The 25954-nt window shown below is 59.1% G+C and overlaps 2 protein-coding genes across 2 annotated transcripts in view; one reads left to right on the forward strand and one right to left on the reverse strand.

Moving 5' to 3' along the window:
• Window positions 1–613: 613 nt before the first annotated feature.
• On the reverse strand, window positions 614–11026 carry NCLIV_012090 (putative ATP-dependent protease ATP-binding subunit; the record flags this gene model as incomplete). Its single annotated transcript, XM_003880726.1, has 18 exons — window positions 614–696; window positions 1090–1182; window positions 1683–1755; window positions 2119–2165; window positions 2946–3012; window positions 3653–3699; window positions 4062–4190; window positions 4705–4846; window positions 5230–5278; window positions 5604–5903; window positions 6247–6293; window positions 6621–6686; window positions 6953–7030; window positions 7499–7533; window positions 8188–8275; window positions 8778–8875; window positions 9609–9656; window positions 10504–11026. 18 exons carry the CDS (start codon window positions 11024–11026, stop codon window positions 614–616), a joined length of 2013 nt encoding a protein of 670 aa, XP_003880775.1.
• A 3321-nt stretch (window positions 11027–14347) lies between these two features.
• Window positions 14348–25954, forward strand: part of NCLIV_012100 (vacuolar protein sorting-associated protein,related) — a gene marked incomplete at both ends in the record, with an annotated part of 32981 nt that continues 21374 nt past the window's right edge. The window contains 6 exons of the mRNA XM_003880727.1: window positions 14348–17462; window positions 17870–18486; window positions 18935–20725; window positions 21245–21932; window positions 22002–22371; window positions 22702–25679. Of these exons, the coding sequence (XP_003880776.1) occupies window positions 14348–17462; window positions 17870–18486; window positions 18935–20725; window positions 21245–21932; window positions 22002–22371; window positions 22702–25679 (9559 nt within the window). The remainder of the gene's footprint in view (window positions 17463–17869; window positions 18487–18934; window positions 20726–21244; window positions 21933–22001; window positions 22372–22701; window positions 25680–25954) is intronic.

Genomic DNA, 25954 nt, shown 5'->3' on the forward strand with positions numbered 1-25954 from the left:
CACAAGCGACCGCTTTTTGCGGTGCCAAGCCTCGAGGACTCTGAAAGCGGTTTGCGGCGATACCTTTGATTATTCGAAACGTTTATTGCACAAGCATTCTAGTGAGGAAGTCCAAGGACGGTGGTCGAGAGTCTGCGATGACACTGTGGTGTCCCTGACACTGGACCCCGTCTCCGATCTTCGCAAAGAATAAACAGCGAAAAGGGGTAGCGAATCGCGGACGGTACAAAATGTCACATTCTGTGCACTTCCACTTCCCGAAGGAGAAACCCCCTACAACGCACACCCTGTCCTGGGAGAGAAAAAAACCGGTCTCCTCTACCGGGCAAGCGAAGCGCCCACCAGCGCGATTTACACATAAGATCATCGAATATAACGGTACGCTCCTGAAAGTAACAGTCCAAGCTGTAAACAAAGGACTCTTGAACTTGAACGGAGAGAGGTCCTTTTGCGAGAAACAACAGATAATACAGCTGTGTGCGACTCGGAGAGTTTACACGTCGGTGGAAAAGTTATTTCTCATGACCACGATGTTGAGTACGCGAATGCTGTATCACACTAGCGCGCGTCAGTTAACGGCTCCGACGGAACGCATGTAAGAGTAAGCTTAGGGCTACAAAATGTACTTGCAAAGGTCCGCCTGCTCCATAAGCGGTTGAAGTCTCTCTCTCACCATCTCCTTCGTCACAAAAACCTCTGCATGCAGAGCAGCGCACCAGAGTGGACTTCGGGAAGAAGACAGTGCAGGCCGCTTCACAGGCACGTCTTGTACAGACAGAAGAGCGAAAGGTCAGCAAGACCAAGAGACGGAAAACAGAGACAAAAAAGATATACGTTCGAGGAGAACAGAAAAAAACACACCACGAAAGTAGATTCCGAGGGCGAACCTGGCGACTACTCACAGGAACATCGGCGCCCCCGACGAGAACATAAAATGAATCAAAGACACAGGGAAGTCAGGAGAAGCAAAACTGATGCGGCTTAAGGCCTACGCTAAGCTTGGGGCCAACAGGCCTGTTACCGGTTCTGGCGCGAAATATTCTTGCTCTCCTCCACTGACGAACTGAAGCACCATAGTTACTAGCTCACCGGACCCTTGGCGTTTATGGGCTTCAAATTTTGTCTGCTCGAGAACCTTAGCCAGGACAGTTTTCAGTCGCCGCGCACCGACATTTGCGTTCACTGCACGGAAACGAAGGTTAAAAGGTGCAAAAAGCCAATCCTTGAGAAGCATCCTCGCTACGTCCCACCCGAGGCGAGAATCTTCCTGCATACTAGGGAGCCGGACAGTCGCATGTACCGCCTGCGGACTAGTACACAGCAATTTAACGGGGAACATGGCAAGGTAACCTTCCAAGACATCAAAATCAGCGGACTATACGAAAACAGATCTACGCCACCCACTGCACGGGCGGGCATCCTCCTGGCACTTAATGTCCCGGTTGCGGGGTTTGAAATTGTTTTGAATCTTTCCGGTACACTTGTAAAACCAAACTCATTTGCTCTTGAGACATCAGTAGGCAACATGGACAGAAAAACTGTACTTAACGATGGGCAGCAGATGACCTTCTCTCGAAGATCCAAGACTTATCCAGCATCCTGCCAGCGGATCCAAAACGGTGCCATCTTCTGTTCTGTGCACGCTACTGGTTTTTCCTGTCCACCTGTCTGTGTGCACTGACTTGTGTTCAGATGGTGAGAGATCCGTGCGATCTCCCGGATACCACTTTCCTCAAAGGTTAGCTTCACACCTTCCTGCAAACGACAAGCGCCAGTTTTGGTAACCGATGGGTTGTGCTACAACTCTGCCTGCACGGGCTCGCAAGACGGTCGAAAAACGAGGTCCAGGATGCTTCCTCAAAACAGAAGCTAGCTCCGGCCCATGTTGTTTGGCCAACGGACTATTAAGTGGCTGATCGGAGGCACAATTGGATCCCTCCTGCTGAGTGTCCTCGAAAGAGACACAAACCTCAAAAGCTCTTCCAACAGCGTACAGAGCGCCCCCCTCTTCCGCCGTTCCCTTCTATTTCCGCTCGCCGAACAGACACCCATTTGCATCGCGCGGTCGCACGTTTGCTGCAGCTATGAGGAAACGGGCTGACGAGCCCAGAGCCTTACCGTGGCGAGCAACGCAGTCTGCTGGTCGAGAAGGTTGTACTCCGTCTCTGCTCCCGGGAAGAAAGGACATGCCAAAAAACGCGCTCCTGCCTAACAGACGGTTGCTTCGTGCGTTTTGGTACCACGTGAAAACACCGGACGAGAGAGCGAGAGGGCCCCGCCTGCTGGGGCCCCAAAACTGGTTGAATTCAAAGCAGAACGTGGCGAAGAGAACGCTCAGGGGCGTTCTGGTGTACGTTCGAACACAATGTTGAAAATTTGACGAAGCCGCCTCCCTCATGGAAATGTTCCTTTACCTAGAATGCCACCGGTCTCTGAAGAGACGTTTCGGCACCTAGCTCACGACGTCGATCGTGGGAATCGACATGGGAAGCACGCCTCAGACCTCTTGTTACAGAAGCATCCACAAACAGCGTTCCCATCATCTGCGTCATCCGCAGCCCCTTCCCCTAATTTATCAAACAGCTCTTCTGGTGCATTTTGCCACAAGCGAGAAGCCATGCCGGCAGCGGCGCACCCGCAACGTTCCTAAAAAAGGGAGTAGCGGACCTTCTGTGACAGGCACCGTAGAGCAGGTCTTACCCCCTGAGTAACACGATTGTTTTGCAGTGGCTAGGCTAAGCTCGTGTTTACTGGAAGTGTTCTTCCGTGAATTGCAATCACTGTGTTTTCCGCTTCTGAATTTAAGCCACAGCAACATGCAGCAAGCAGCCGCCCTCTCCCGCCCCGTTGGCTGTGGCTTTTGAAAGAACCGCAGCCCGAGAAGAACGCGCTGGTGGGACAGTCAGATTCGCGTCCGTCATTTCCGTCATTTGCAGCGCTCTTACCGGTCAGAATTTGGACGAAATTCTCCTCCGTCAACGGTTTCAAGTCACAGCGAATCGGCAAGCGGCCCTGGCGTGGAGGGAGGGAGTCGAAGCGAGGAAACAGGAAAAGGAAAAGATTGTCTTGGCGACGTCCTTACGCACGCGACAGAGGCGACCAGTCTATGCCGATCAGCTTTGGAATCCATGAAGAGACCTCGTGCCCACGCTTGAACTAAAACTTGTCGCAGCTTATCGGCAGTCATACTTAACACGGGTAGACGAGAGCAAACACCACTTGGCGCACACTTTGCGCCCAAGCTGCACAGGGTTTTGGAATTGCCTGCTTTTGGAACGGTTCTTCAGACCTCTCACCTACACACACCTATCCACAGGCGCCAGACAGAATGCCCTACGAGGACCCGTTTCACGCTGGCTCTTAACGCAGTGAAAAGCTATAAAAAACTATATTTGGAATGTGATAGTACTTTAAAACAACAAGGTAAAACTTATCAATAAAATATAATTTTAGTAAAAAAGCTTTAATTAATAGAATCCTTATGTATTTAACGTCCCGTTTATGTGGGGGCGAGGGGAACGATTCCTTCGCGCACTCTTAATGTTGACTCGTCGCGACGAAAACTGCGTTCGCTCGTCGCCAGCGCCTCACATACAGAGACCAGCTAACGCAGCGAGAGGTTTCGGCCCCTGTGCGCGAAAAAAGCCCCTACCTGGAGTTCTGGAATGATGTCTGAAGGCTTGCCAGCGAGAAACGACCCTGCGAACGGCGCATCGCACGACTGGAGGGCCGTGGACAGAAAACGCGTGCTCGGGGCACCACATCGAATGCACAAGGGAGGAAACGCCCGCGTGAAAAAACGAGGCATGCGCCGCCAGCTAACTCTGTGGGGGACCAATGCCACCCAGAAGAGTGCCTATCGGACCGTCCGCCAATTCTTCAGGCTTCCGCGCAGGATGAAAGCAGCGCAGTTCCCCTGTCCCACCAAGAACCGCGCCTTCATAGCTCAGGAACAAGACACAGCTGAGAGCACCCCTCTCTGCCACTCTCTGAGGCCTGCAGATCCTTGATAGACGTTGTCCTACTTTTAAAAAAAACGGACCCTGCGCAAGAGATCTCACCTGAAGCGATGAAAAGCACATGGTCTGTGTTGACCACGCCGATCTGCGTCTGCACTGAAGTCCCCTCAATGAGAGTGAGAAGCTCTCGCTGGACTCCTACACGCTTCGACCGAAAGGCAGAGCTGTCGCCTGAAGGGGTTTACGGTCGACACAGTCCGATCCACAGCGTCCGGGACGGATAGAGACAAAAGACGTTCGAGTCGAGACCCCACACCTGAGCAGGCTGTCCCCGACCTCGTCACAAAGGCGAACAGTGTCGCCTCAAGGTAAAAGGTTTCAAATCGAAAAGAGGCGCATCCTGCAGTCGAGATGGCAAGTCGCCTGTCCAAGGCTGAGCAGCAGCCCCGCTGGGCGTCCCTCTGAGAGACTCGGTGCATGCGAAAAGTGCCGAGACAGAGAGGCAGCCTTATCAAGGGGGGGAAACATGGGCACAAACTGGGTCCGGGTTCCTGACGGTGAACGCGGAATCCCACCAGTGACCTGCGGCGCGCGGAGGGAAACTGCATGGCGTTTGGAAAAGGAGTCGACAGAACAAGTTGACAACTTTTGCGACTTTATGTGACGCGTTTCCCTCCCGTATCTGTTTCCTAAAAGTGCACGGGCCTTCGCCTTAGCCCGGCGCGGACTTGTGGCGCTCTCTTACTGCCGCTCCGTTCCTCAACGAGTTTGTCGAATTCATCAATAAAAACAATTCCTCTGTTCTCCGCCGCATCTCGCGCCCTCTCCTGCACGGCCTCCGTATCCGTCTGCGCGGAGCCAACACACGGAGGAGCTCGAGAGGTCTTCTGAAGGACCATTTGAAACCAGAAAAAAGGAGAGCACCCCCGGAGGACAACGCCAAGCCAGTGCCCTAACGACGCGACTCCATGTCGACGAGCGGGCTTCCCAGAACTCCTCTCCGTGACCAAGAAGATTCTCAACTCTCAATGACGACAAACCGTCTCAGACTGCCACGCCCAGGAGAGCTTTCAGACTCGCGACTTGTGAAGCTTTCGAAATTCTGAAACCAGCTTCGCGAAAACGGCAATGCAGATCCCTGTTGTTCGCCGCAAACATTTGAAGTGCACGCTGCGGTGTCTACGCAGGCGACGTCTACCCTGGTCGCGCGCACGCGTCGGTTGGCCACATTCGAGAAAAGAAAGGCATACCAAGGTCTCCGACAACCTACCATTTCATTCGCGAAGTGCTCTGTGATGGCGGCCATGGCTTGCTTCACCCTGAGAGAAGGGAAGGGAGGGAAACACGCACCAGGCGGTTAGGTTCCTCCTCTCTGGCCTCCAGGTCGACAGGGCTAAACTCCTCACTCTGTGCTCTACTTCTGTGCATTTATCAGTCCGCGCACGAAGGCATGCGGACACCGCGAGAACGGAGCTTAGCCGGACTGCCGTCTCGGCCACCCGTTAGGGTGTACCTTCGTAAGGACCTCATTCGCTGTTTCTTTGTAGCGATTCGCCTAGGATTACAGAACAAAAACCGTCTGGTCTCGGCGGCTCCAGGCCTTCGCACACAACGTGGAAGCAAGGAGTCGGGAGACGCACTTACGTCACCTTCTTCTTCTGTGGAGTCTCCCCCTTTTGACTGTTGCCTCCAAAGATCCCGAGAGGAAGGGAAAACGAGACGCCGGGGATCGCGCCGCCTCGGTTCCATCTGCTGGATCGGCCTCCAGCTGGGGGCACAAAAGGAACTGGAGAAGTGGGCAACCCGAAGGCGTCGGGAGGAACAGAGCCCGGCACGCCGATGCCTACGGGCGTGAAGGGATTTCCCCGCTGAGAATTCATGGCTTTTCCGAGGGAGGAGAAGAGCGCAGACAGCGGATCCTGCGGCCCCTCCGGATGGCGTTGCCTGCAAGCAGGGGAAGCGAAACGGGAAAACCCGACCTGAGACGCCCTTGGCGGCTTAGCGGGGTGTCTCGACACGAGAAAACCAAGAAAACAGGTGAGTCCCGACAGGGAACGACATGCGCCAACGAAACAGAGGACACGCTGGACACGCAAAAAGGGCCTGCGAAGGCGAGGTGGAAACCTCAAAACGGCGAACAGCGGGGGATTGGCGGAAAAGGTGGAGAGACGTCTGGGGCACCGGGATTCGAGTGCGATTCGGGAAGGCTGCAGAAATATTCCTGCACGGGAGATGCTCAGAAAGGCCGGAGGATCCCGTCCGGACGACACACCCTCCAAGTGCTCACAACAGGGTCTCGTCAATCTCCACCTGCACGTCGTCCAGTCGCCCTTCCTGCAGGAAAAACGGGACGCCGCGGCAAAGAGGTTCTCGTGTGGAGTGCTCCGGTTCCTTGTTCGGAAAGCGAGGCACTTCACGAAAAGAAAACGCTTTTTTTTCCTCCTCTGTCTTAACACCCGAGACACCGACGGAGTCGAACGCACTCTGGGATAGCCCGCTTCGCGGCCGCCAGGAAAGGACAGATATGAATTCCGGAACGGTCGTCGAGCAACCTTTGCGCCGTGACATCGGAGACAACTGCATTCCCTTCGCCTTCGCAGGCAGCGACGCATGATCCGAGAGTCACGGGCACACCACGGAGCTACACACACGAATTCTGACCTTGATCATGGCCTCAATGACTTCCTTCGAGTCGTTCATCGCTCCCTGCTCCCGAAGGGCTCGTGCCTGCAGGAGAAGGTCAACAGATACGCACCTGCGAGCTCATGCGTGAATCTCACAGATTTTACACACATTTGCCACGACGTGTGGAACCTGCAGCGAAGCCGATGCAACGAAGGAGGCGCCCGCCAGGGGCCGCAGGACGAAAAGGGGTGCGCGAGTCTCGTCACACGCTTGAAGAGTGTCGAAGCAAGAGACAGGGCCATCATCCAAAGGAAGCGACGAGTTGTTTATGGGGACTCGACGGCGAAGCGCAGCACCAGTTCTCTTACCACCTCCTGCCGAGCACGATTGGCTGCCTCGCCTTGAATGACCTTCTTCATTCGCTCCTTCTCGTCTGCGTACGCTTGCTGTGGGCCCAGACCGAAGCACGCAAAGGAAACACCGGCAATCACAGGTCCACGTGGCATGAGGCGAAAGCGGCCACACGGGGGGGGGGACAGGGAAAAACAAGGGAGACGAGGAGCCAGGTGACCGACGCAACGGGGGCACCGACAGCCGACTGCAGCCGCGCGCGGCGAAGGCGCCACGCGCGGGTGCACGTCCGAAGCTGAAACACAAGCTGGCTCGGTAAACTCAACTGCGCAGGAGGTAAGAAAGACAGAAGAGACCCCGCTTCCTTCGCCTGTACAGACAAAGCGCGCGAACCTCGACGGCAAGAAAACGGCTTCAATGCGAATGGGCTGGCCCTGGAACGCGTCCAAGAGAAGGGGGAAAGCGCGGAGAAAACGCGCCAGGGCCAAGCTTGTATCATCTGGAAGGCGCTGAAAGCCAACACGGGATGACGCGACAGGAAAGGCTTCGTCGCCCATCCTCACCTGCGCGAGGTAGTGAACAATAGACGATGTATCATCTGAATCAAAAAGAGAGGGGCGAGACAGTTCAAAGGAAGAGGAAACTGAAAAGCGTCCCTGCAAGCATACCCAGCTTCCAGCGAAACCAGAGACGTCGCTTGGCTTCCTCTGGCCTCTGGCAAGTACGCCCGTGGCCACGTCGATTTAGCTGTTCACGCACACGCATGCTGCGTACCATGTCTGCCGCCTCGCTCCAAAGTTCTCCACCGCCGCAGTGGTTTCTCTCTTCAGATCATCCAGCCTTCTGCGCAAAGTGGTGTCTCTCTCGAGCGCGTCAGCGCCTTCTGGCGAGGGCGCCCGCCGCGCGTTCACACATCCTTGGAGGGCCCTCTGCGCTCATCACATCTCTGCGCACCGGTCGACTTTGCTGTTTCTGCGGAAGTTTCTGCGGAAGTTTCTGTTTCTTTGTCTCGTGACTGTGAGACCCAGGACCATCGCTTTACGAATCTTTCCCCACATCTGCCAGTGCTTTAGAGGTCTGTGCTCCTCCTTTCCGCGGGAGCGTAGCTCGCGTCCCGGCAGGACACGTGTCGGTGTGTTCAGTCACACAGGGGGTTTCTCGCCGCGGATGTGTTTTTGTGCGGTCACGAGAAACCCGGGATGCTTTTGGGAGAACTGGAAAGCGGATGACACAAGTCAGAAGAGCACCTCACCTCCGACAAACCCGACCTCCGTAAATCGTGTGGCTGCTACTTTGACGAAAGGAGCGCCGGCGAAGGCCGCGAGTCGCTTCGCCAGCTCCTGAGAAAACCCGCAGAGCCGCAAGAAAAGCAAACTTCCCGTTCGCGTCCTGATCGCGGGCAACGCTCGGGGAACCCGCTAGACGGCGAGCAGCCAACACAGAATCGGAACACCGAATCCTGAACTGGGAAAGCGCAAACTAAGACACAGGAGGATACGAACGCCGCATGGGAAAGCGGGGCGCACGTCGGGCTGTGCAGCGAGAAAGACAGCGCAGCAAAACGCTGGGAGAGAACGAACGACCCGCCAAGACGCCTAAAAGGCTGAGAGGACACACAGCGAGTTCGAATGCAACACGAAGGCAGCTCTTTAGACGGCAAAAGAAGGATCGGTCGGGAGGCAGAAACGCCTAGAGCATAACCAAGTGGAAGATGCTTAATGTCGAAAAGTAACGCCTCCTCCGAGAGGGTGCGCCTCTACGACAAACCCAAGGAGCCGGAAGACAATTGACGGACAGAAGCTTCCACCACCGATACGGCATGAGAAACCTCTCTCAGCTTACAGTTTTCCCACATCCCGACGGCCCAATAAGAAGAAGATTGTTCGGTGCGATCTCCTGCCGCAGCTTTTCATCTTTCACTTGTTGCCGACGCCACCGATCTGATAATCATTTCCAAGGCAAAGCGAAGAAAGCGAATCCATCGCCATCCACCGGGGCAAATGAGCAGACCGAACAGCCTCTTCTTCCAAAGCAATTTCACGGGAAACACTTTAGATGCGCACGTTCGATGGCAGTGCTGCGTGACGCGGCGGCCCCGCAGCGCGTGGAACCCAGTAGGCGCGTCGAGAACGCCCTACGACACGTCGCGGGCTCCCAACGACACGTCGCGGGCTCCCAACGACACGTCGCGGGCTCCCAAGGCGCGGCATCACACACTCGTCGGAGAAGGGAAACCACGTCGCAGCGAGGAAACGCACTTCTCGCGAAACAGAATCGCAGACGAGCAAGCTGGAAATAACGGCCAAGCGGCCGCGACAGGAAGAACGCGGAGAACACAGAACAGAACCAGGAGAGGGCGCAGAGCGCAGCACCGCGGAAACGCAAGACGCGCGAAGGCGACCTCGAAAAAGCCGCTCTTTGGTTCCTCATGAATCGTGTGTCGCTGCTGACGACGTGCGAGAAGGTCTGTTTTCTCCAGGCAAGGAACCGCCGCTTCAAGAATGTACGTGCAGCTTTCGAGCGATCGCAATTGCGAGAAACGAGGCCAACCGGTCAGCGCCGCTTGGGACTTGACCCGCCGCAAGACAACCCCAAAGAAGGCGCAGACGCGCGCTCCGCAGGTCCGGTCGCTCGAGGCGGGGCACACGCGTCCCCTCCGCAGTCTCGCCTCACCTCTCAAGGCGATCGCCAAGCTCTTCTTCGCCGCGTCTTGGCCGACAACTGAAAAGCAACAAAGACAAACAAGCACTTGTTTCAGCAGACGCAAGCTGGCGTCCACCTCACCGGCACCTCCGACGTCTCGCAGGGGTCTCCACCAGACCCTAGATTCGCCGCGGACGTCGCAGGACACGTGTCTCAGGTGAACAGGAAAAACAGGTGTTATTTCATTCTGCGGTGAAGAAGGAGCATACCACTTTCAGAGTGTCTGCGTATGGTACTGGAAGTCTCTCAAACGCATCTTCACGCCAGCGTGGACAAGCAGTTCGGCAGCGAAACCCGGCGCCGACTGACGCCCCCTGAACGCGGTTCCGGGCCTCCTGACTCCTTCGCTCAGGCGTGTTCTGTCTCAGCTTCCAGGGCCGCAAAAGATTTGCGAGGCGCATCTCCCGACAGCGGCAGGAGAAAAACTATACCACATCGACACACCACGGGATCTCTGAGGCACGGTTTTTCGCACTTTGGTCCAGCTCGAGATTCAGCGATTCCGTTAGGAAACATAAAATGAAAGTGGTCTGCCTGTCTCGTTAGACGCGGCTATAGGCCACGGCGCGTCTGCCGCGAGGCGGGGATTTTCGTGTTGGTGAGACGCGCCGTCTGGGACGGCTTTTTGCTCTTTCTCGAGAGGTTCCCCTGTCTTGAAGGAGACGCGAAGAAAAGCGAGTGTCTCTTGAACAAACCCTTCACGTACACAACTTCACGACTCTGGATCGGAAGCGAGACGCCCGGTAGAGAGGCGTTGAACTAGATGAGTTTCCAGGAAGAAAGGTATTGAAGCCACTCATCTACCGTTTTCCCCCTCTCCTCTTCAAAGTCCAACAGCGTTAGGTTTTCTCGCTCGAGTCCTTACTGTACTTGTCAAGGGCGGCGACAATTTCGTCGGGATCTTTCGTGAAATCGTCGAATTGTGTTACGCTCTCAGACAGGGACGAAGCGGTCGTGGACGGAGCAGTATCCTGTTCCGAACTTTGTCCTGCATTCGGGAGAGTCTCTGCGGAGCTCGGCAGGCCTGGATACCCTTGCTGCGGCTGGCCAGCCTCCTGGGTGGGTGCGACCGGAACGCCAGGGGCAGCGCCTGCAGGCGAAGAGGTGCCGGGACTGGAGTGGAGAGAGCGCGGAAAGTGGAGTGAGGAGGAGACGAAACGGTCCGCTTCAGCGGGCTCGCGAAACCATTTACTCCCCCCGAGAGGAGCGCTTCGAGCGAGGGCGGGGTGTTTCAACAACGTCGCAGAAGAGGGAGGAAAAGCACAAGGACGCCGCATGGTGCGGGCGAAATGTCGCCTCAGAGACGCGCAGAAGACTCGGCTGGCGACTGTTACCGGGGCCGCCAGGGAAAGCCCGTTGTAGCGGATCAGCGCGGAAGAAGCGGCCATCGTGGGATGAGCGGCTGAGCAACGAACGAGAAGAACCTCGCTTTGGCGGAAAGAGAGTCTTCACGGCTTACAGGCGCGCAGAACGGAAGATCGACTGCCGCGTTTCCCGTCTTTTGGCCAGCCGACTCTGAAGAGCGAGGAAAGAAAGAGCTCATCGACTGACAGAGAAAACTCTGGTGGGTTTCTGGATTCAACTGCACAGCTGACTAAGCGGGCGATTTCTCTCGTAGGGAAAGATCTCCAGGAAGGGAACTGGACCGTGACGAACGACGAATTCTCTCGAGGAAAAACACGCGCAGGCGGTGAGGCGAATAGACTGCCGAGCGGGTGTCTGACGTGTTGAAAAACGTGGCCCTACAGAAAATTCGGGGAGACTTTTCTCGGCCTTTGCGTCTCCGTTCCATGTCCTCGGCCGGGAGACACTGAAAATCGAGACAAAGACGGCCGACCGCGAATCTTCGCGGGCGGTTCCGCTCTTCGTTCGCTGAAAGCACCCTTCCGCAGATGAATAATGGCGACGCAATGTGGGCACCAAACAGGAAACGGGGAGTGTACACACGATTCAATCAGTTCGACTTCTGCGGTATCCGAACCCCGTCCATGCAGCGGGCCGCCTTTTCTGAGCTCCGCGGCCGTAGCCTCCTCCGCACCGATTTTCCTTCCCTTTGAAAACGACTGGAAAGAAGTGAAGACAGGCACGCCTTTTTGTGCGTCGGTAAAAGGGTTGTCTGAGTCTCTAGATCGCTTGAAGGCCTTCACAAAAAAGGCTTCGCGCCAGGCTGCGCGGGTTTTCCGATTTTCGGGCTGCTCTGTAGAGAGTTCGCCGAGAAAAAAAGCGGCGCACACGTGCACACAGAGCCTTTTTACCCGTGTTCGGACTTGCTTTCGGAAGGGGCAACGTGAATTTTTCGCGGTTTTCGCGGTTCTCGCCGTTTGTCTCCGGCGGTCAGGCAAAAGTCGCCGCATGCAAGCGCCAAACTAGCGACGAGGACCCGCAACTGTTCTCACCCCGGGAGTCGCGACACGAGCGTTTCGCCGTGCTTTCGAGCGCTCCTCGATCCAGAGTCCTGCTCGGGAGTTTTCGCGCGAAGCCGTTTTTTGCTGAGAGCCCTTTCCGCCGTCCACATCCACACGCGGCTCGAGCGAGGAAGAAGAAGGGCGGAAAACGGTCAAAACATCCCACGAGAGAGAGTATCTCCTGTGCAGTCGCGAGTGCCGTATTCCCGGCCCAGATCGATTACGAACCCAAGACCTCGCCAGCATATCCCCCGAAACGGATGTCATCCTGAGATCTCGGCCTCCCAGCCGCGTTTCTCCTGACAGCTCGGGTCAGTTCCCGTTTCGAGGACAGGCGTGGCACAAGCACAAGGTGCGGCCAGCAGACACTGTCCAAAACACCAGAACAGTTTCGTTAGTCGACAAAAAGCCTCGTGCGGCGGCAGATCGACACCGCCTCGAGGAGGCTGAGTTTGGTTGCGATGTGGCCGAAACCTTAGATCGAAGCACATGTTCTCTCTGCATAGTTATTCGCCTGCATATATGGAGTATGTTGGTGTACAGTAGGGTACAAGACGTTTTGGCGTCGGGTCTGTGTGACGCGTTTTAGGTCAGGGTACCGCGAACCAAAAGTGAGGCGCGGTGGTGAGAAGTACGCCTCGATCTGTGATTTCGAGGTTTCACCCTTCGTATTCCTTTACTCAGGAACAGATGACGTGGCGATAACGCTATCTTGTTTGCGGCTTCCTGTATTCAAAAGTAGCGCTCCCGCGCTCGGTCGTGCGGCGATTCGTCGCGCACCAGCGAAATTGTTTGTGTGTGTCACTCTGTCCATGTCAACTCTTCATGCGGTCTGCCCCTGTGTTTGGACAGAAGGCAGAAAGAAGCAAACCCACCACCAGGCAACCGCAGGCCTGGGAAGCGAAGCTCGGAGAGAGGCACGCGTGGTTTCTCCACCCCGACGTCGCAGCTTGGCCAGCCGCTCGACAAGCGCCCGCTCTCGCGTTCGCGAAAAGATCTACCGCTGTCTAGGGAAAAGAAAATGCTAACTTGGTCCACGAATTTCTTGCGCGTTTTCCGTTTCGCGGTTACCGTCTTGCCCGCAGTGTGAGTTTTAAAGCTGTTGGTGGCGGTCTTCGCATATCGGAGCGTTTCTTCCCGCTGCGATTTCCTCTCTTCGGCGTCAGACACATGCATGCAGCTACACTGAGCAACAGCCCTGGAGAATGGACAGCGCGGCACAGCTTGCCACGCTCCCCGTCATTTCTTTCGCGCCGTCGACACCTTTTTTTCTGTCCCTGCTAGTGAAATAGTTTGCGACCACCGCCGAACGCGGCTGCTTTGCGCCGCAGGTCACCGCGAGACCGCCCAAACCGTGCGAAGGGCGCCTGGCGACCGGCAAATCGGAGGCAAATTCCCCGTTTTTCGGAGCACAGTGCCGTCAACCTGTGCAGTATGTGGAGTCCAGTGTGTGCATGCACTAGCTTCTTCAGGAAAAAACTCCCTTCAGTCCAAGCGTCGTTTCTCTCTGACGAAGCCTCGTGGTTATTCTGGCGGACACGCACGTCTTCGCCGCCGCTCGATTCGCGTCGCGCCCTTCCGCGACTACGCGGGAGAAAGGGCGTCTGTCGCCGCCAAAAAACATAACACTTTGGGGCAGGAGGGCGCCGCACTCTCCGTCTTTTTAGGTTATGTGGCGATCCTCCCTCCAAAATCGCTCTCCCGGTGCTCCTGCGAGTGCACATCTGATACCGTGTCAACCTTGCCAGCGGCTACCTAACTCTAGCGCTCTTAATGGTCCTATGCTGTCTTCATGCCTCCCACTCTCCCACTTCGCGCGCTGGATTCCCGAGTTCTCCACCTGAGATGGTTCACGGAAACCTCACGACCGCGAGATCCGGCGTTGTTTCGTTGGTGGTGTATGAAGGGTGTCTTTTTTCGCGAACTGCAAAGCGGGACCTCAAACGAGAGACGGAGCGGAAATTCCTGCGCCGAAGCGAAGGCGATGCGCTTGCGGCTCCCAACTCGGCTGCCTTTTGACAGGTTTTTTCCGTGGCGGCTGTTTTTTGTGTTTGCTTCTCCCTGAGACGCTCCGAGCACGAGAAGTTTGGAGGGAAGCCGAGGCCGCGGAGACTGAGACGAGGGCCCTCGAAATCACGAAACCGCCTTGGTAGGACGAAACCACAACTGGGAAAACGGGAAGCATGAGTGCCCTCGGCCTTGGCGTCTCAAGAGCCGTGTGATGATGTAAGCGGCGGGTGTTCCTTTCAAGTCGGATCGCCTCAAGATAGCGACGCTCTTCTTCGCCCGCGATACCAGGAAGCAATGGAAGAAAACGCGGCTCTCCAGCAGACGGGCTCTCGAGGGACTGAGGCAGAATCGCCTTCGCACTCGGTGGAGAATCAGCACGAAGCAACGCTCGCCCACTCTGATGCGGAGCCGCTCTGTTCGGGCTCGCCGCCAGTGCTGCGCGAGTCTTTCCCGTCGTCTGCTGTCTCCTCTGCGGGCGGCTCGGCTTCGTCGCCGCCTCTCTCTCCCTCTGGCGAACCTGGACGCAATTCACCATCTCTCGCCTCCTCCGTGCGGGGCCCTGTGTCGGCAGCCCCTCCCCTCCCCTCTTCCCCAACTGCGTCCGAAGAGGCCCGACCGCGCTCGCCTCCAACCGAGGTGCGTTCATCTGAGGCTCCGGCGGCCAACCTGTCAGAGGGGAGTGACGACCCGAGCGCACCTCCCACGTCAGACGCCTCGGGTGATGCGTCGGGGTCGCCCTCTGCGACTCGTCCTGCCGGCGGTCCAGCCTCTTCGGGCGGCACGCCAGTCTCTGCTGGTCCTCTCTCTCCCGACTCTTCTCCGCGTCAGTCCCCTGCCTTGGCAACCTCTTCCTCGTTGTCTTTGTCTCCGCGTTTGTCGTCGGCGAATTCGCCTCCGCAGGTCTCGACTTTTTTTCCCGCCTCAGCCCCGCCGCTGTCTCAGCCTCCCGCCCCTCCGTTGTCTGCCTCCTCTCGCGCGCCTCCGTCCTCTCTTTCTTCAGCCCCGCCGTCCCACAACGCGCCCTCGCCTCCAGCAGTGAGTTCCTCGCTGCTTTTCGCGGTCCTGCGGCCTCTGCTGCTTCGCCTGCTTCCGGCCTCCTTGCAGGGCGTGGCAGCCGATGCGGTGTTCCTGCAACTCTGGCAAAAACAGCTGCAGCTCCACGACGTCACCCTTCAGCCGCAACTCCTCGACGCCTTCCACATCCCCTTCTACCTTCTCTACGGCTACATCGGCTGCGTCCGCGTCTACCTTCCTGCCCAAGACGGCGGCGCATCTTCGGAAAATGGAGCGCCAAACGCGGCGGCCTCCTCTCCTGCAAACGAAGGCGATGGCAGTCCGCCAGCCGCTGCGAAGGCCCCGTCGCGACACGACGCGTCCGGCGCTGCCCTGGAGCAAAACTCGCCCGGCGGCGCTTCGGGGCCCAGGGTGTCTCCGCCCTTGGCTTCAGCCGGAGCTCCCCCAGACCCCACGGGACTCAACCCGCCATCTGGTGCGGATGCCGCCGACTCTGCGGAGCCTCCGCCCGAACGGCCTGCCGCCTCGACCTCCGCCGCATCCCTCGTGGTGGAGGTTTCGAAGCTCGTGCTCGTGTTCGCGCCGAAGCCTGTGGAAGAATGCAGCGAGTCGGAGTTCATGGCAAGGCTCCAACAGCGTCGCCAGCGTCTCCTCGACGCTGCAGACCTGCAAGTGATGGAAGAAGCCATGCGGGTGCAATGCGGCGGCAAGCACGTGGACTCGAAAGCTGCCGCCTCAAGTGGAGGTCTTGCGCGACCGTTCTTCTCGGCCGCCGCTCTCCTGTCTAGGTGGATCAACCGCCTTCTCCAAGACCTCCTCATAGATGTCAACGACGTCCACATCCGCCTGGAGGCTGTCTCCGTGCTGCCGGACCCTGCCACAGGCTCTCGCTTCGCAATCCGTCCGCAGCCGCTCCACCCCGCGTCCCATCACCACAGAGATGGACGGTCCCCTTACCTGTCTCGCGCCTCGGCGCCGCGAGACCATCTGCATGCGCCCCGCCATCGGAAAACAGAGCTCGAGCGGCACGTGAAGTCACCCAAGGAGCGCCGCCGCGTGGGGGGGCCGAAGAGCCGCTCCTGCTCAGCCAGAGCTGAGATACAGGGAGGACGGAGTCGAAGCGGCAGAGAGATGGTCAGCGCACACACAGCTCCGGCGTCTCCGCCGTCGAGGACCCTGCCTTTCGCGGTTGGCGTGACACTCCGGCGCATGCAGATCCGACAGGTCGGCGCCCACGTTTTCGCTGCGGCGGAGAAGGTCGATGCCGCGGGAACTGCGAGTTTTTGGGAAGACGAGCAGAGCCCAGCGGGGGGCGGAGACAGTGAAGAAAAGGGGGGAGATGAGCGTGAACAGGCGCCACGTACGTCAGAGGTTCGGCTTGCAGACGTCGCGGGAGCTCCCAGTGGAGGCCAGAGCGAGGGACTTCCTTCCCGTCGGGACGGAGACCATCCGGAGCGAGGAAAGAGGTACAGCGACGCTTTTTCGGATTCTGTGGCAGACGGGTTCCGGTTCAGGGTCTTCGATGTCGAAGCTCTGACAGCGTACACCCAAGCAGAGACGCTGTTTCTTGCCCCGACAACGCGGACGAACACAGAACTCCACACGAAGCTAGCGCGGTGCGTTGAAACGCTGACTGGCTCGAGAGCCTCTGCGATGCGGCTGGGCGTCTCAGGGTTAGATTCGGCGTCTTCAGAGAACTGCACGGAGGCGTCGAAATCCGTGCCTTCTTCCCCCGAAGGTTTCTGCAGCCGCGCAGCCTCACCGCCGGCCTTCACCCGCGACCCAGCGCGGAGCGAAGTGGACTCGTTTCAGACCACGCCTGGGCGTTCGGCAGCGTCAACAGAAGGCGCGGCGTCCGCTGCAGTCCACACGGGACAGCAGTCTCGCGCGGACCTTCAAGCGGTGACAGCTCTTTTAGAACCGCTGCTCTGGCACCTGCTGGAGCCCGTGAGTGCCCGTCTGCTTCTGCGGCAGGTCAATGGAGGGGAGAACGGGGCAGGAACGGGTCTGGGAGGGAAGCGCCCCGGCGACGTGGGAAGGGATCCCGTCGCGGCGGAGAGCGGCGCAAACGGAGCACACGAGAAGCGAGACAGCGATACCGCCGGCGGACGGGGGGGCGAAGCCGCGGGAGGAACGGAAAGAAGGCAAGACCGGGACAGCGCGGGGACTGGGACCGCTGAAGAGGCAATGTCCTGCGGAAAGGAAGCAACGGAAGGCAGTGAAGCAGTTGCGTACGCCGCCCTTTTGCACCTGGAGTCCGTCCAGATTGCGGTTCCTGTTCACTACATCTACCACGCCGTGTGGCTGTGGAAACTCTTGGAAAAACACAACGAAAAAGTTCTTCTTCTTGAGCGACGCATTGAACTTTTTTACCCGTATCGCCCGCAGTGCCAAGGTGAGCCAGCAATTGCATGCATTCAGATCTCAATTACACATTCAGTCTCGTAGCCTGACTGGGGGTTGTAGGCCCCAGCAATCTCAAGCGGTTTCCATGTGCCAAGTGCAAAGGTGGGCCATGCAGGCAAGGGAACTGACTAAACGCGACTTAGCACTCGCGTTTAGTCGGTTCCAGAATCTTCTGAGAAGTCGTTTTTCGCTCTACACGATCGTCTGTAAATGTGTGAACTGAGCTCCCGCGAGTCTCGCTGAGTGTGTGTGTTCTCTGTTTTCACGTTATTAGGGATCGAAGGCCCAGTCTCACATGTGGACTTGTCCGGTTTCTGCCTCTGTGCGGTGCGTTTCCATCTGCCCATTTCCTGTTTCCTTTCCGCTTCGCGTCTCCTCCTCGTCTGTCTTTTGCAGTCCGCGGGAGCGCCCGTCTTTGGTGGAGCTACGCAATCGGCTGCGTCCTCCGCGAACGCCGCTGTGCATGCGCCGGCATCGACCCCGCCGAACTTTCCTTGGCTTCAGATTCAGGAACGGCCGCGTCTCCGAGCGGCGGAGGTGCCAGTGTCCCCGCTGCCTTCCCCGCAGGACTCCTTGCCTTTGGGGAGTCGATCAAAAACGCTCGCCTTCATCAGAAAGGCCTCGAGTACCGAGACCACCTTCTCGCGGTTCTACACAACCGAGCAAATGCCGAGAACCTGAGGCGTCTACAGTCGTTGAGACGCGAGCTCCCCATGCAAGTGCTGCTCAGCAGCCACATTCAGGCTCGACGCGCCTTCCTCACGGAGCGCAAGCAACCGCGTGGCTTGGGGGCGACGCTGTGGGGCGCCATCTGGGGCCACGGCAAGACGGGAGAAGCGCACGGTGGACAGCAGGAAGCCGCTCGAGCGACGCGTGGCGGGCCACCGCAGGTCTCGGCCTACCAACGTGACCGTCTGCTGGGGCGCAGACGCTCGGTACAGAAAACCGGGACCGATGAGCATCAGGAAGACGGGGATCTCAGCGATGATGAATTCCTCGATGCTTTGTCTGAGGTAGGCGTTCCGCCACTCCCCGCTCTGTAAGCGGGAGAGGCATGCATACATTGACGTCTGTCCAGGCCAATGGCGGTCTCGGCGCGGGCACACAAGCAGGTAGAGCATAGGTGTATCTCTACGATGGGAGGCAGAGAGGTTAGTCGGTAGATAGACCTAGGCAGGGGGGTGGAAACTGCGGCGCGTATCTCCTTCCGTCAGTTTGTGTGCTGTGAGAGTCCTGCCTTTCGTCCTGAATGAGGGACGTCAAAGGCTTCTCTTGCGGCTCGGCTCCAAGCGTCCACGCACGTTCTTTGACGAACTCGACGGGGGGTCGTAGAGAGATTTTTGGGTGGCAGGCAGGCAGTGTGTCTGGATCGCGCATGTGGTTCGAAGCCTCTGTGGGAGTCGTCACCGCGTCCTGTTGCCTCATGTCGCCGATTTCCTCTCTCCTTTCCTCGCCTTGCAGCCGCCCTCGTCGTCCGAGGCAGAGCAACGCCTGCCTGATCACAGCCTCTCGAATGGGAATGCGGGCGCAGCGGCGGTGGATGGCCGCACTGAACAGCCGCTGGCTCTAGCGTCCTCTCAGGAGCCGCCTGCTACTCATTTGCATCCCCATTGTGAGCGAGGAGTCCCCTGTTCAGGACGCTCAAGTGACCGCGGCGATGCGGGGGCCCTGTCTATGCCGCTGTACCGATCTTCTTCTCACCTGGCCGACTTCTATGACTGCCAGGAAGAGCTGGATGAAAAACAGCGACACGAGCAGCAGCTTCAGTTGGCTGCCAGAGCTGCGGCTGACGCTGCGAGAGTAGCAGACGAAGAGGCGCAAATTCTCTGGGCTCAAAAGAACCAGCAATCCGACCGCCCTTTTCTCGCTCTTTCTGTTCTGTTGAGGGCCGCGGGCGTTCAAATCGTAGGCGTGAGAACAGAGCGACGCTGCTGCCGGTCCAGTTTGTCTCCGGCGGACTTCCCTGGAACTCGATTACGCCGCGACAGAGACTGTTCTGTGCACAGCGAAGATGCGGGTGAAGCAACGGGGAGCGAAGCGGAGGGAATGGCGCAGTGGGAAGGCGGGGAAAGTTTGAGCGAGGACGTCGATGGTGAAAGACATTTTCAAGCAAGCAGTGATGCCTCGGGGAAACGCGACGGAACAGCAAAAGGAGGGGAACGCGAGTGGTACGAAAGGGTGCACTTCCGGATGAGCGGCACACTGAGGGAGATGCGGATTCAGCTCGTGTATGGCGATCTTCAGACACGCGCAAGAGTGGGACTGCGAGATATGGCCGTGATGCATCAAAGGGGAAATGTCACTCAACGTCTGGTGTACAGACACCTCACGTTGGAACGGCCACTTCTTCTCGTCTCCTTTTCACGCATTCTGATGCCTCCGGTCAGCGCCGCCGGAGACGCGTCTGTGGACTCTCCGAGCGGGGCGTCGAGAAGCGCCTCGAATCCAGGATTCTCCAGTGGACAAAGTTCTCAATCGCATGCCGCTGCTCTTGGGAACGCGCCGCGTCTTGCTCCAACTTCGTCTTCTCTGTCCGCTCGGATGCAGGGACACTCTCAACCCGCCGAAGGCCGGAAATCTGTACCCCCCGTCGCCGCTCTTGTCTCCCCCACAGGAACGAGTGGGACGCACACTCCGTCGCTTCGCCCGTTTGTGAACGAGACAGGGGAGGGAGGCAGCTCAGAGCTTCGTTTAGTCCTCCGCCATTTCGTGTGTATGTACGCCCAAGAAGCCGTGCAAGACGCCGCTGTCCTCGCTAGCGAGGTACAGCACGGCCTGCGGTTGCCGGCGCCGTCCTACGATTGTCGGCCGGGAGAACCTCCTGGGCCTCGAGATGCCAAAGAGCGAGAAAAGGGGATAGAAAACGGGGCGGTTCGAGCCGAGAGGCGAAGAGGGCAGGACGGAGACGCGCCTACAGCCGACAGGAACCTCGGTGACGCTCTGTCAGCACCTTCGGCGACTTCAGACACAGCGAGAGGAGAGTCCGGTCTTTCGACTTTCGCCGCTTCGTCCCTGGCGTCTGGTGCCCAGGCTGCATCCGGAGACCTCGGCAGAGTTGAAGGATCACCTTGGCCAGCGAAAACCAGGATGACTGCGCGGCACCTGCTGCTTCGCAGTCGAGAGCGTCTGAAGGCGCTGAGTCTGTCGACAAAGTATTCCATTCAGCTGTGCGCCCCCACAGTAGTCCTCCCGACGAAGAAGGAACGATTTGGGGATGCGCCGGTCGTGGCGCTCCATCTGGGAGACATCCACGTAAGTGCACAAGGGCCGCAAGTTTACGGATGTCTCTTACATAAACGCGTCTTTGAGCTGCGTTCTCGTGGTGTCTGTGAGCCGAGATTATCCTGGCTGCGGTGTGCAGTGAAAAATAGTCGCATGGACAAACGAGGAAAGCAGAGCGTGTCCGACTAGAGAAGGGGGGGGATGCAGACTGTGGCCACGCAGCGAGGCGCCTCCTGGGCGAATCGTCGGTTCAGCCGTCCTCAACTCTTTTTAACGGGGCCAGCGTGGGCGAGGCGCTCTCGTGCCGACTCTGGGTGAAAAAACAGCTGGAGCCTCGAACACGCAGGGAGCGTTGGAAGGTCCTGAAGAGTTCTAACTCAGGGTGATGGTGCTTTCCCTGCCGGTTCCGGGGTGTAGTGAAGGTCAACCCTCCCACGAAAGACTTTCCCTTTGATGTGTCACGCGTGTTCTTCGGCGCAGTCCTGCTAGGTGGAGCCATCGCGAATGCGTCGTGTTTCGCCCGTGGCTTGTCGGTTCTTCTTGCCGCAGGTGTCCAGCGTCGACTCCCCAGACGGGCCAGAGGAAGGCGCCCTGTGCCAACCTGCGGCTCTCGCGGAGCCGTTTTTCTCGAGCAGCACCGACGCGCTGCGGTCCTCTGCATCCGTGAACGCGCCCCCGCAGGCGCCGGAGACGGGGACAGCGGCCTTCTCCGCGCGTGCGTTCGAGTCTCCACGCACAGGAGGCCGGCACGGGCACCCCGCGGCTTCCATGACGGCGCAGCCTACTTGGACACCCTTCTCGTCTTCAATGTTTCCGGGAGGCGTAGGCACAGGAGCGCCCAGCGACCGCCCCTCTGCATGGCCGACAAAGACGACGGGCGCAGGACGCGATGAGGACGTACGAGGACACCGCATGCTGGTGCGCTCCAGGGTACGGCATTTCGTCGTTTTCAGTGAGCTCCAAGTGCAGCGATATTCGTCGCTGGTCGCCTTCCGAGCCTCCCTCGATTGTCTGGCAACTACGATGACCTCTCGCGGCAGAGATGAGAGTCACACCGGCGGAGAGAAACTCGACGCGAACGGGCAGTACCACGCGGCGGCTGGCGAAGGAATCGCAGCAAAGGGCGACGCGGCGGCGAACGTAGGGAACGAAGGCGCGCAGCGACAGCGAAGTGGGGATGAAAAACTCGCGCCGGAGACGCAGGATGAGAGTGCCGTCCCAAGGTTTCCAACTGCAAGTCAGTCGCTGCTGCACAGGCGAACAGATGGCTTATGCCTTCTCGATCGCGTCGGAATGTGCTTTGCAGTAGATGTCACGACGTACCAGGTCGTGGACCTTCGCGCACTCATTCTCCCATCGACTCGACTCCCCTCTCCCGGAGCTGCGACGTCGCTGGACGCCACCCTCCCGACGCCTGCCTCCTCTGCATCCGTCTGCAGTGGCGACGCTGGCGAAGGGGTGTCCCCGGACTCGCCAGACAGCCACACCGACGCGGCCACGTCTGCTCCCCGGCGATCCACGGACCTCGGCAAGCCTCGGCAGCGCTCGCGCTCCCTTTCCCTGCCTCACGGAGACGAGCAAGAAGCGTCGGAGGAAAAATCCATCATGCTGGTCAAGGGCGTACTCCCAACGGTCTCACTGAATCTTAGCAGCGTGGTGCTCGACAGTCTCTTCAGGTACGTCGATGACTTCCATGTGCGGCTTGTAAGGCCACCGCAGATAGCATGGCGTGGACGCCGTCTGTGCGAGGCCAGGGCAGCTGGCGGTGCATGCGAAACTCGCAAACACGAATATCGGCGAGATTCCAGTTAGCCAAACAGCTGCGGCTTCACTCTGCGCCCTGCGGTGTCTCGACACGTCTGGCGCGTGTGTGCGCGGCCGACCGCAAAAAAAGTCGGTGGTAGGACTCGTGCCTCGCAGTCGATCGTTGAGGTGCGCCGACGCGCTGGTGTCAGATTCTTTTCTCAATTCCGAGGGCTCTGTGTTTCGTGGGTTCCTCTCTGCAGAGCTGTCGCGATTCTCCAGGCACCTGTGCGGCCGGGGCAGTCCGAGGAGGCAGCTGGAGCTGCTGCCACATCCCGTGACCCTCCGCAGAGTCCGTGCCCTCGCGTCCCTTCGGCTCCGCGCGCGTTCGGAGCCCACCTCGGTGGAAATCGGCAGAGGCTACTGGAGACGCACGCCTCTACCTCGTCCGTACAGCCCTCCGCCGTGCCTCCAGATCTCAACCGGGAGCAGAAGGCAGCGGAATGGCAAGACGCGGGGGTGCGGGAGGAAAAGCCTGATGCGGGATCGAACCGCAAAGCCGAGGCCGGTGTCTCCTGCAGCCGTTTCATTCGAATCGCCTCCCTCTTCCCCTCAGTGATGACGGCAGTGACTCTCCAGCACATGTCGATCCGGTTCCACTGCGTCGAGAAAGCGCCCGCGTCCGATCCGCCGCGTCCCCGGCGGAGGCGACTGTCCTCCGGCGTTTCCTCTGGTGCTTCTTGTGACGAAGCAGAAGCCTTGCGAACCCTCGAGCGAAAGGGCGTTGTCCAACTGCGGACGGCGGGCGTGTCCGCATACGTGGAGCGCGGAGACCTCGGCCAGAATGTCGTGCTTCAGATGGTTTCTCTAGACCTCATTGAGCCGGATCTGCCCGAAGGCCACCCAGATCGGGAGATTCTGCAAACGGGGAAGAAGGCCGGAAACGCGCTGTCCGGAAGAGCTGCGCCTTCTGTCGGGAGTCGAGCGACCGGGCGTCTGCTACCAGGCGCTGAAGCAGAAAAGGATCTCGGCGGCAGCCCGGCAGCGAGTGGCACGGAGCGTGAAACCGACACCGCGTGTGTGTCGATCCTCTTCTCCTCTCGGGCTTCCGCGGCCGTTCCCCACTCGCAGGCCTCCGTGTGTGGCCCGAGGGGCGGGGAGCTTGAGCGGCAGCGCCCTCCTCTCGCCGGGCTCGACAGCTGGCGAGCCACGCGAGAGAGGCAGGAAGAAGACGGAGTTGAGACGGTTGCAGAAGAGCCCCGCACCCGACTGCAAGTCGCCATCCGGTCGTGTGTGTCTGTGATATTCCGCCCCGACGTCTTCTCCAGCTTAGTTCTGTTCCTCAAAGAGCCAGCGCCGCGTGCGCGTCGGCAACCAAGGGACGGAGGCGAGGGGTCTGTGTCTCCCTCGCGTGTGCAAGAGGCCTTGTCCCCGAGGAGTTTGCGTACGACACCTGGTGCCAGAGAAGCTTTCCCGCAACAAGAAGGGTGCGACTCTGGCGGAGGGAGTGAAAAAGCTGGTGGCGCCGAGCCCTCAGATCCAGACGCCGCGGCTGGAGAGACAAGCGGAGCGGTCTCGCCTTCTTCTTGGACGGTGTTGCCGTTGTCGCCGCCGGAGGCCGCAGCCGTCGAGCGGGAACTGAATCCCCTCGACACGGATATTGGGCTCACTCTCGAGGGGGTCCAGTTGGTCTGGGTCGATCGGCTGTCTGAGCGACATTTTGCGGTTTCCAACTTTGATGGGGCTGAAATCGGCCTGTCCCTCCGTCCGTTCTCCACAGACTGCCACGTCACCCTCCGCAACTTCACTCTGTCCTTCCTCTCCCCCACAGATTCCAGAAGGAGACGCGGTCGGGCGTCAAGGTTGAAGGCCGCTCGGGCCTCCAGTCCGTCGCAACGGTGGGAGTCTCCGGGCGTCGCGGTGGCTAGCCCGCCGCATGAAAGAGGAGAAAGGCAGCTCGCGGTTCCTGTCGCCAGTCGCGGGGGAACAGCGGGAGAAGCGGGTAGCCGCCGCGGAGGGAAGGCTTCTAGGCGCTTGCTGCCCGAGGCAGGTCGCGAGCTCGGCCCGCAGCCGCTTGCCACAAGAATTGTGGGACTGCTACCCGGGCAACCTTACGTTCTTCGAGTCAATATGCGAAGCGTGCATCCGTCGCTTCCGTCCTTCTCAGGGTACGGCCTTCTCCTTAAGGTGGACATGGGCGCGATTGAGCTGGTGTATCTCCACAAGAAGTTCTGGAAAGTCTTCGACTGGATCCTTGACCCGTTCATCAGCACTCTCACCGCCAGTCCAGCGGACGTGCCCGCCCCGCCCCCCCGGGTATCTCCAACAACGGCTACGGCCCATGCCGAGGCGCCCTCGTGCCCACTTCCTGTCCTGGATTCTTCCTCCACGCGTCTGCCTCGCGTCGACCAAGCCAGCGCGCGCAGTTTCCCCAATCCGGGCCTCGCGCGTCTTTGCCGCCTCCTGGAGTTCCTCGCCCGACATTCCCGTGCTCGCCCGCCGCCCCCTCGGCCGCAGGCGCCTGCGCCGTTCCACGCAAACGTCGCGATGGCAGTCGGCGAGTCCCGCTCCTCTCAGCCGCTCACTTGGCGGTGTAGCTGCGGCAGCGTTTCCCACTCGCCCCGAGCGGCCGCGTACCTCCGGCAGCTGCGGCATCTCGGCCCTCGCACCAACCCGCCGCTTCACCTCTACAGCTACGATGTCACCATTCGTTCACCCGTTGTGTTCGTCCCTGGGGCAATTGTCACCAGCCCGCCCGTCCCAGTGTCCGCGGAGCTCCCGCCCGTGTGGAGAAGAGAGCCGGCGGCGGAACGCGCACCCGAGAGGACAACGCAGGCTGGCGAACCTGACGCCTCAGCCGCCGAGGCGCCACAAGACCGCAAGGGCGCACGACCAGCTGCTGTCGACCCTCGGGTGTCTCTAGGCTTTTCAGATGTGCTGTGCCCTGGCATCGAGCTGCGGCTCGGCGAATTCTCCGTGCGAAATCGCGTTGGATGCGCAGCGGAACGGACGGGCCTCGTCGACGACATCCGCGTGGAGCTCACAAAGATGACGGGGCGGGTCGCGTGGAGGCGACTGCGAAGCTCGTTGCCCGCGCGAGACGAGGCCGCCAGCGCCGATGGAGGTCCCGAGGAGCGAGGCGCAAACAGACCTGCTGGGCCGGAGGAAAACGAAGTTGTCCTGAAAGAAATGAACGTCGTCGTCAGGTGTTTCAGAGGTCTCAACCAAGCTGCACGGAAAGGTGAGCTGCCTCTTGGAAAAACAGGTTCCCTCCAAGCTTCCCTGTGCTGTGTGTCGGCAAATGAGCTAAGAACAGTCTCTCCGTTGAAACGCTGGAAGCGTTCTCGTGTGCGCTTGCGGTGCGATTTCTGGAGGAACTATCCAGAGGCGTTTTGCGGAGCCTTTCCCGAGCCCCCGTTGGTGTACCGGTGCCCTGAGAGAGGTACCCCATCGCACAAAGATAGAACGGGGACATGCCGGTCAGCTGAGTGATCTCCTAGGGATGAAGAGCACGGC

Source organism: Neospora caninum, chromosome IV, assembly GCF_000208865.1.
Source record: "Neospora caninum Liverpool complete genome, chromosome IV".
In the NCBI taxonomy this organism is placed as follows: Eukaryota; Apicomplexa; class Conoidasida; order Eucoccidiorida; family Sarcocystidae; genus Neospora; species Neospora caninum.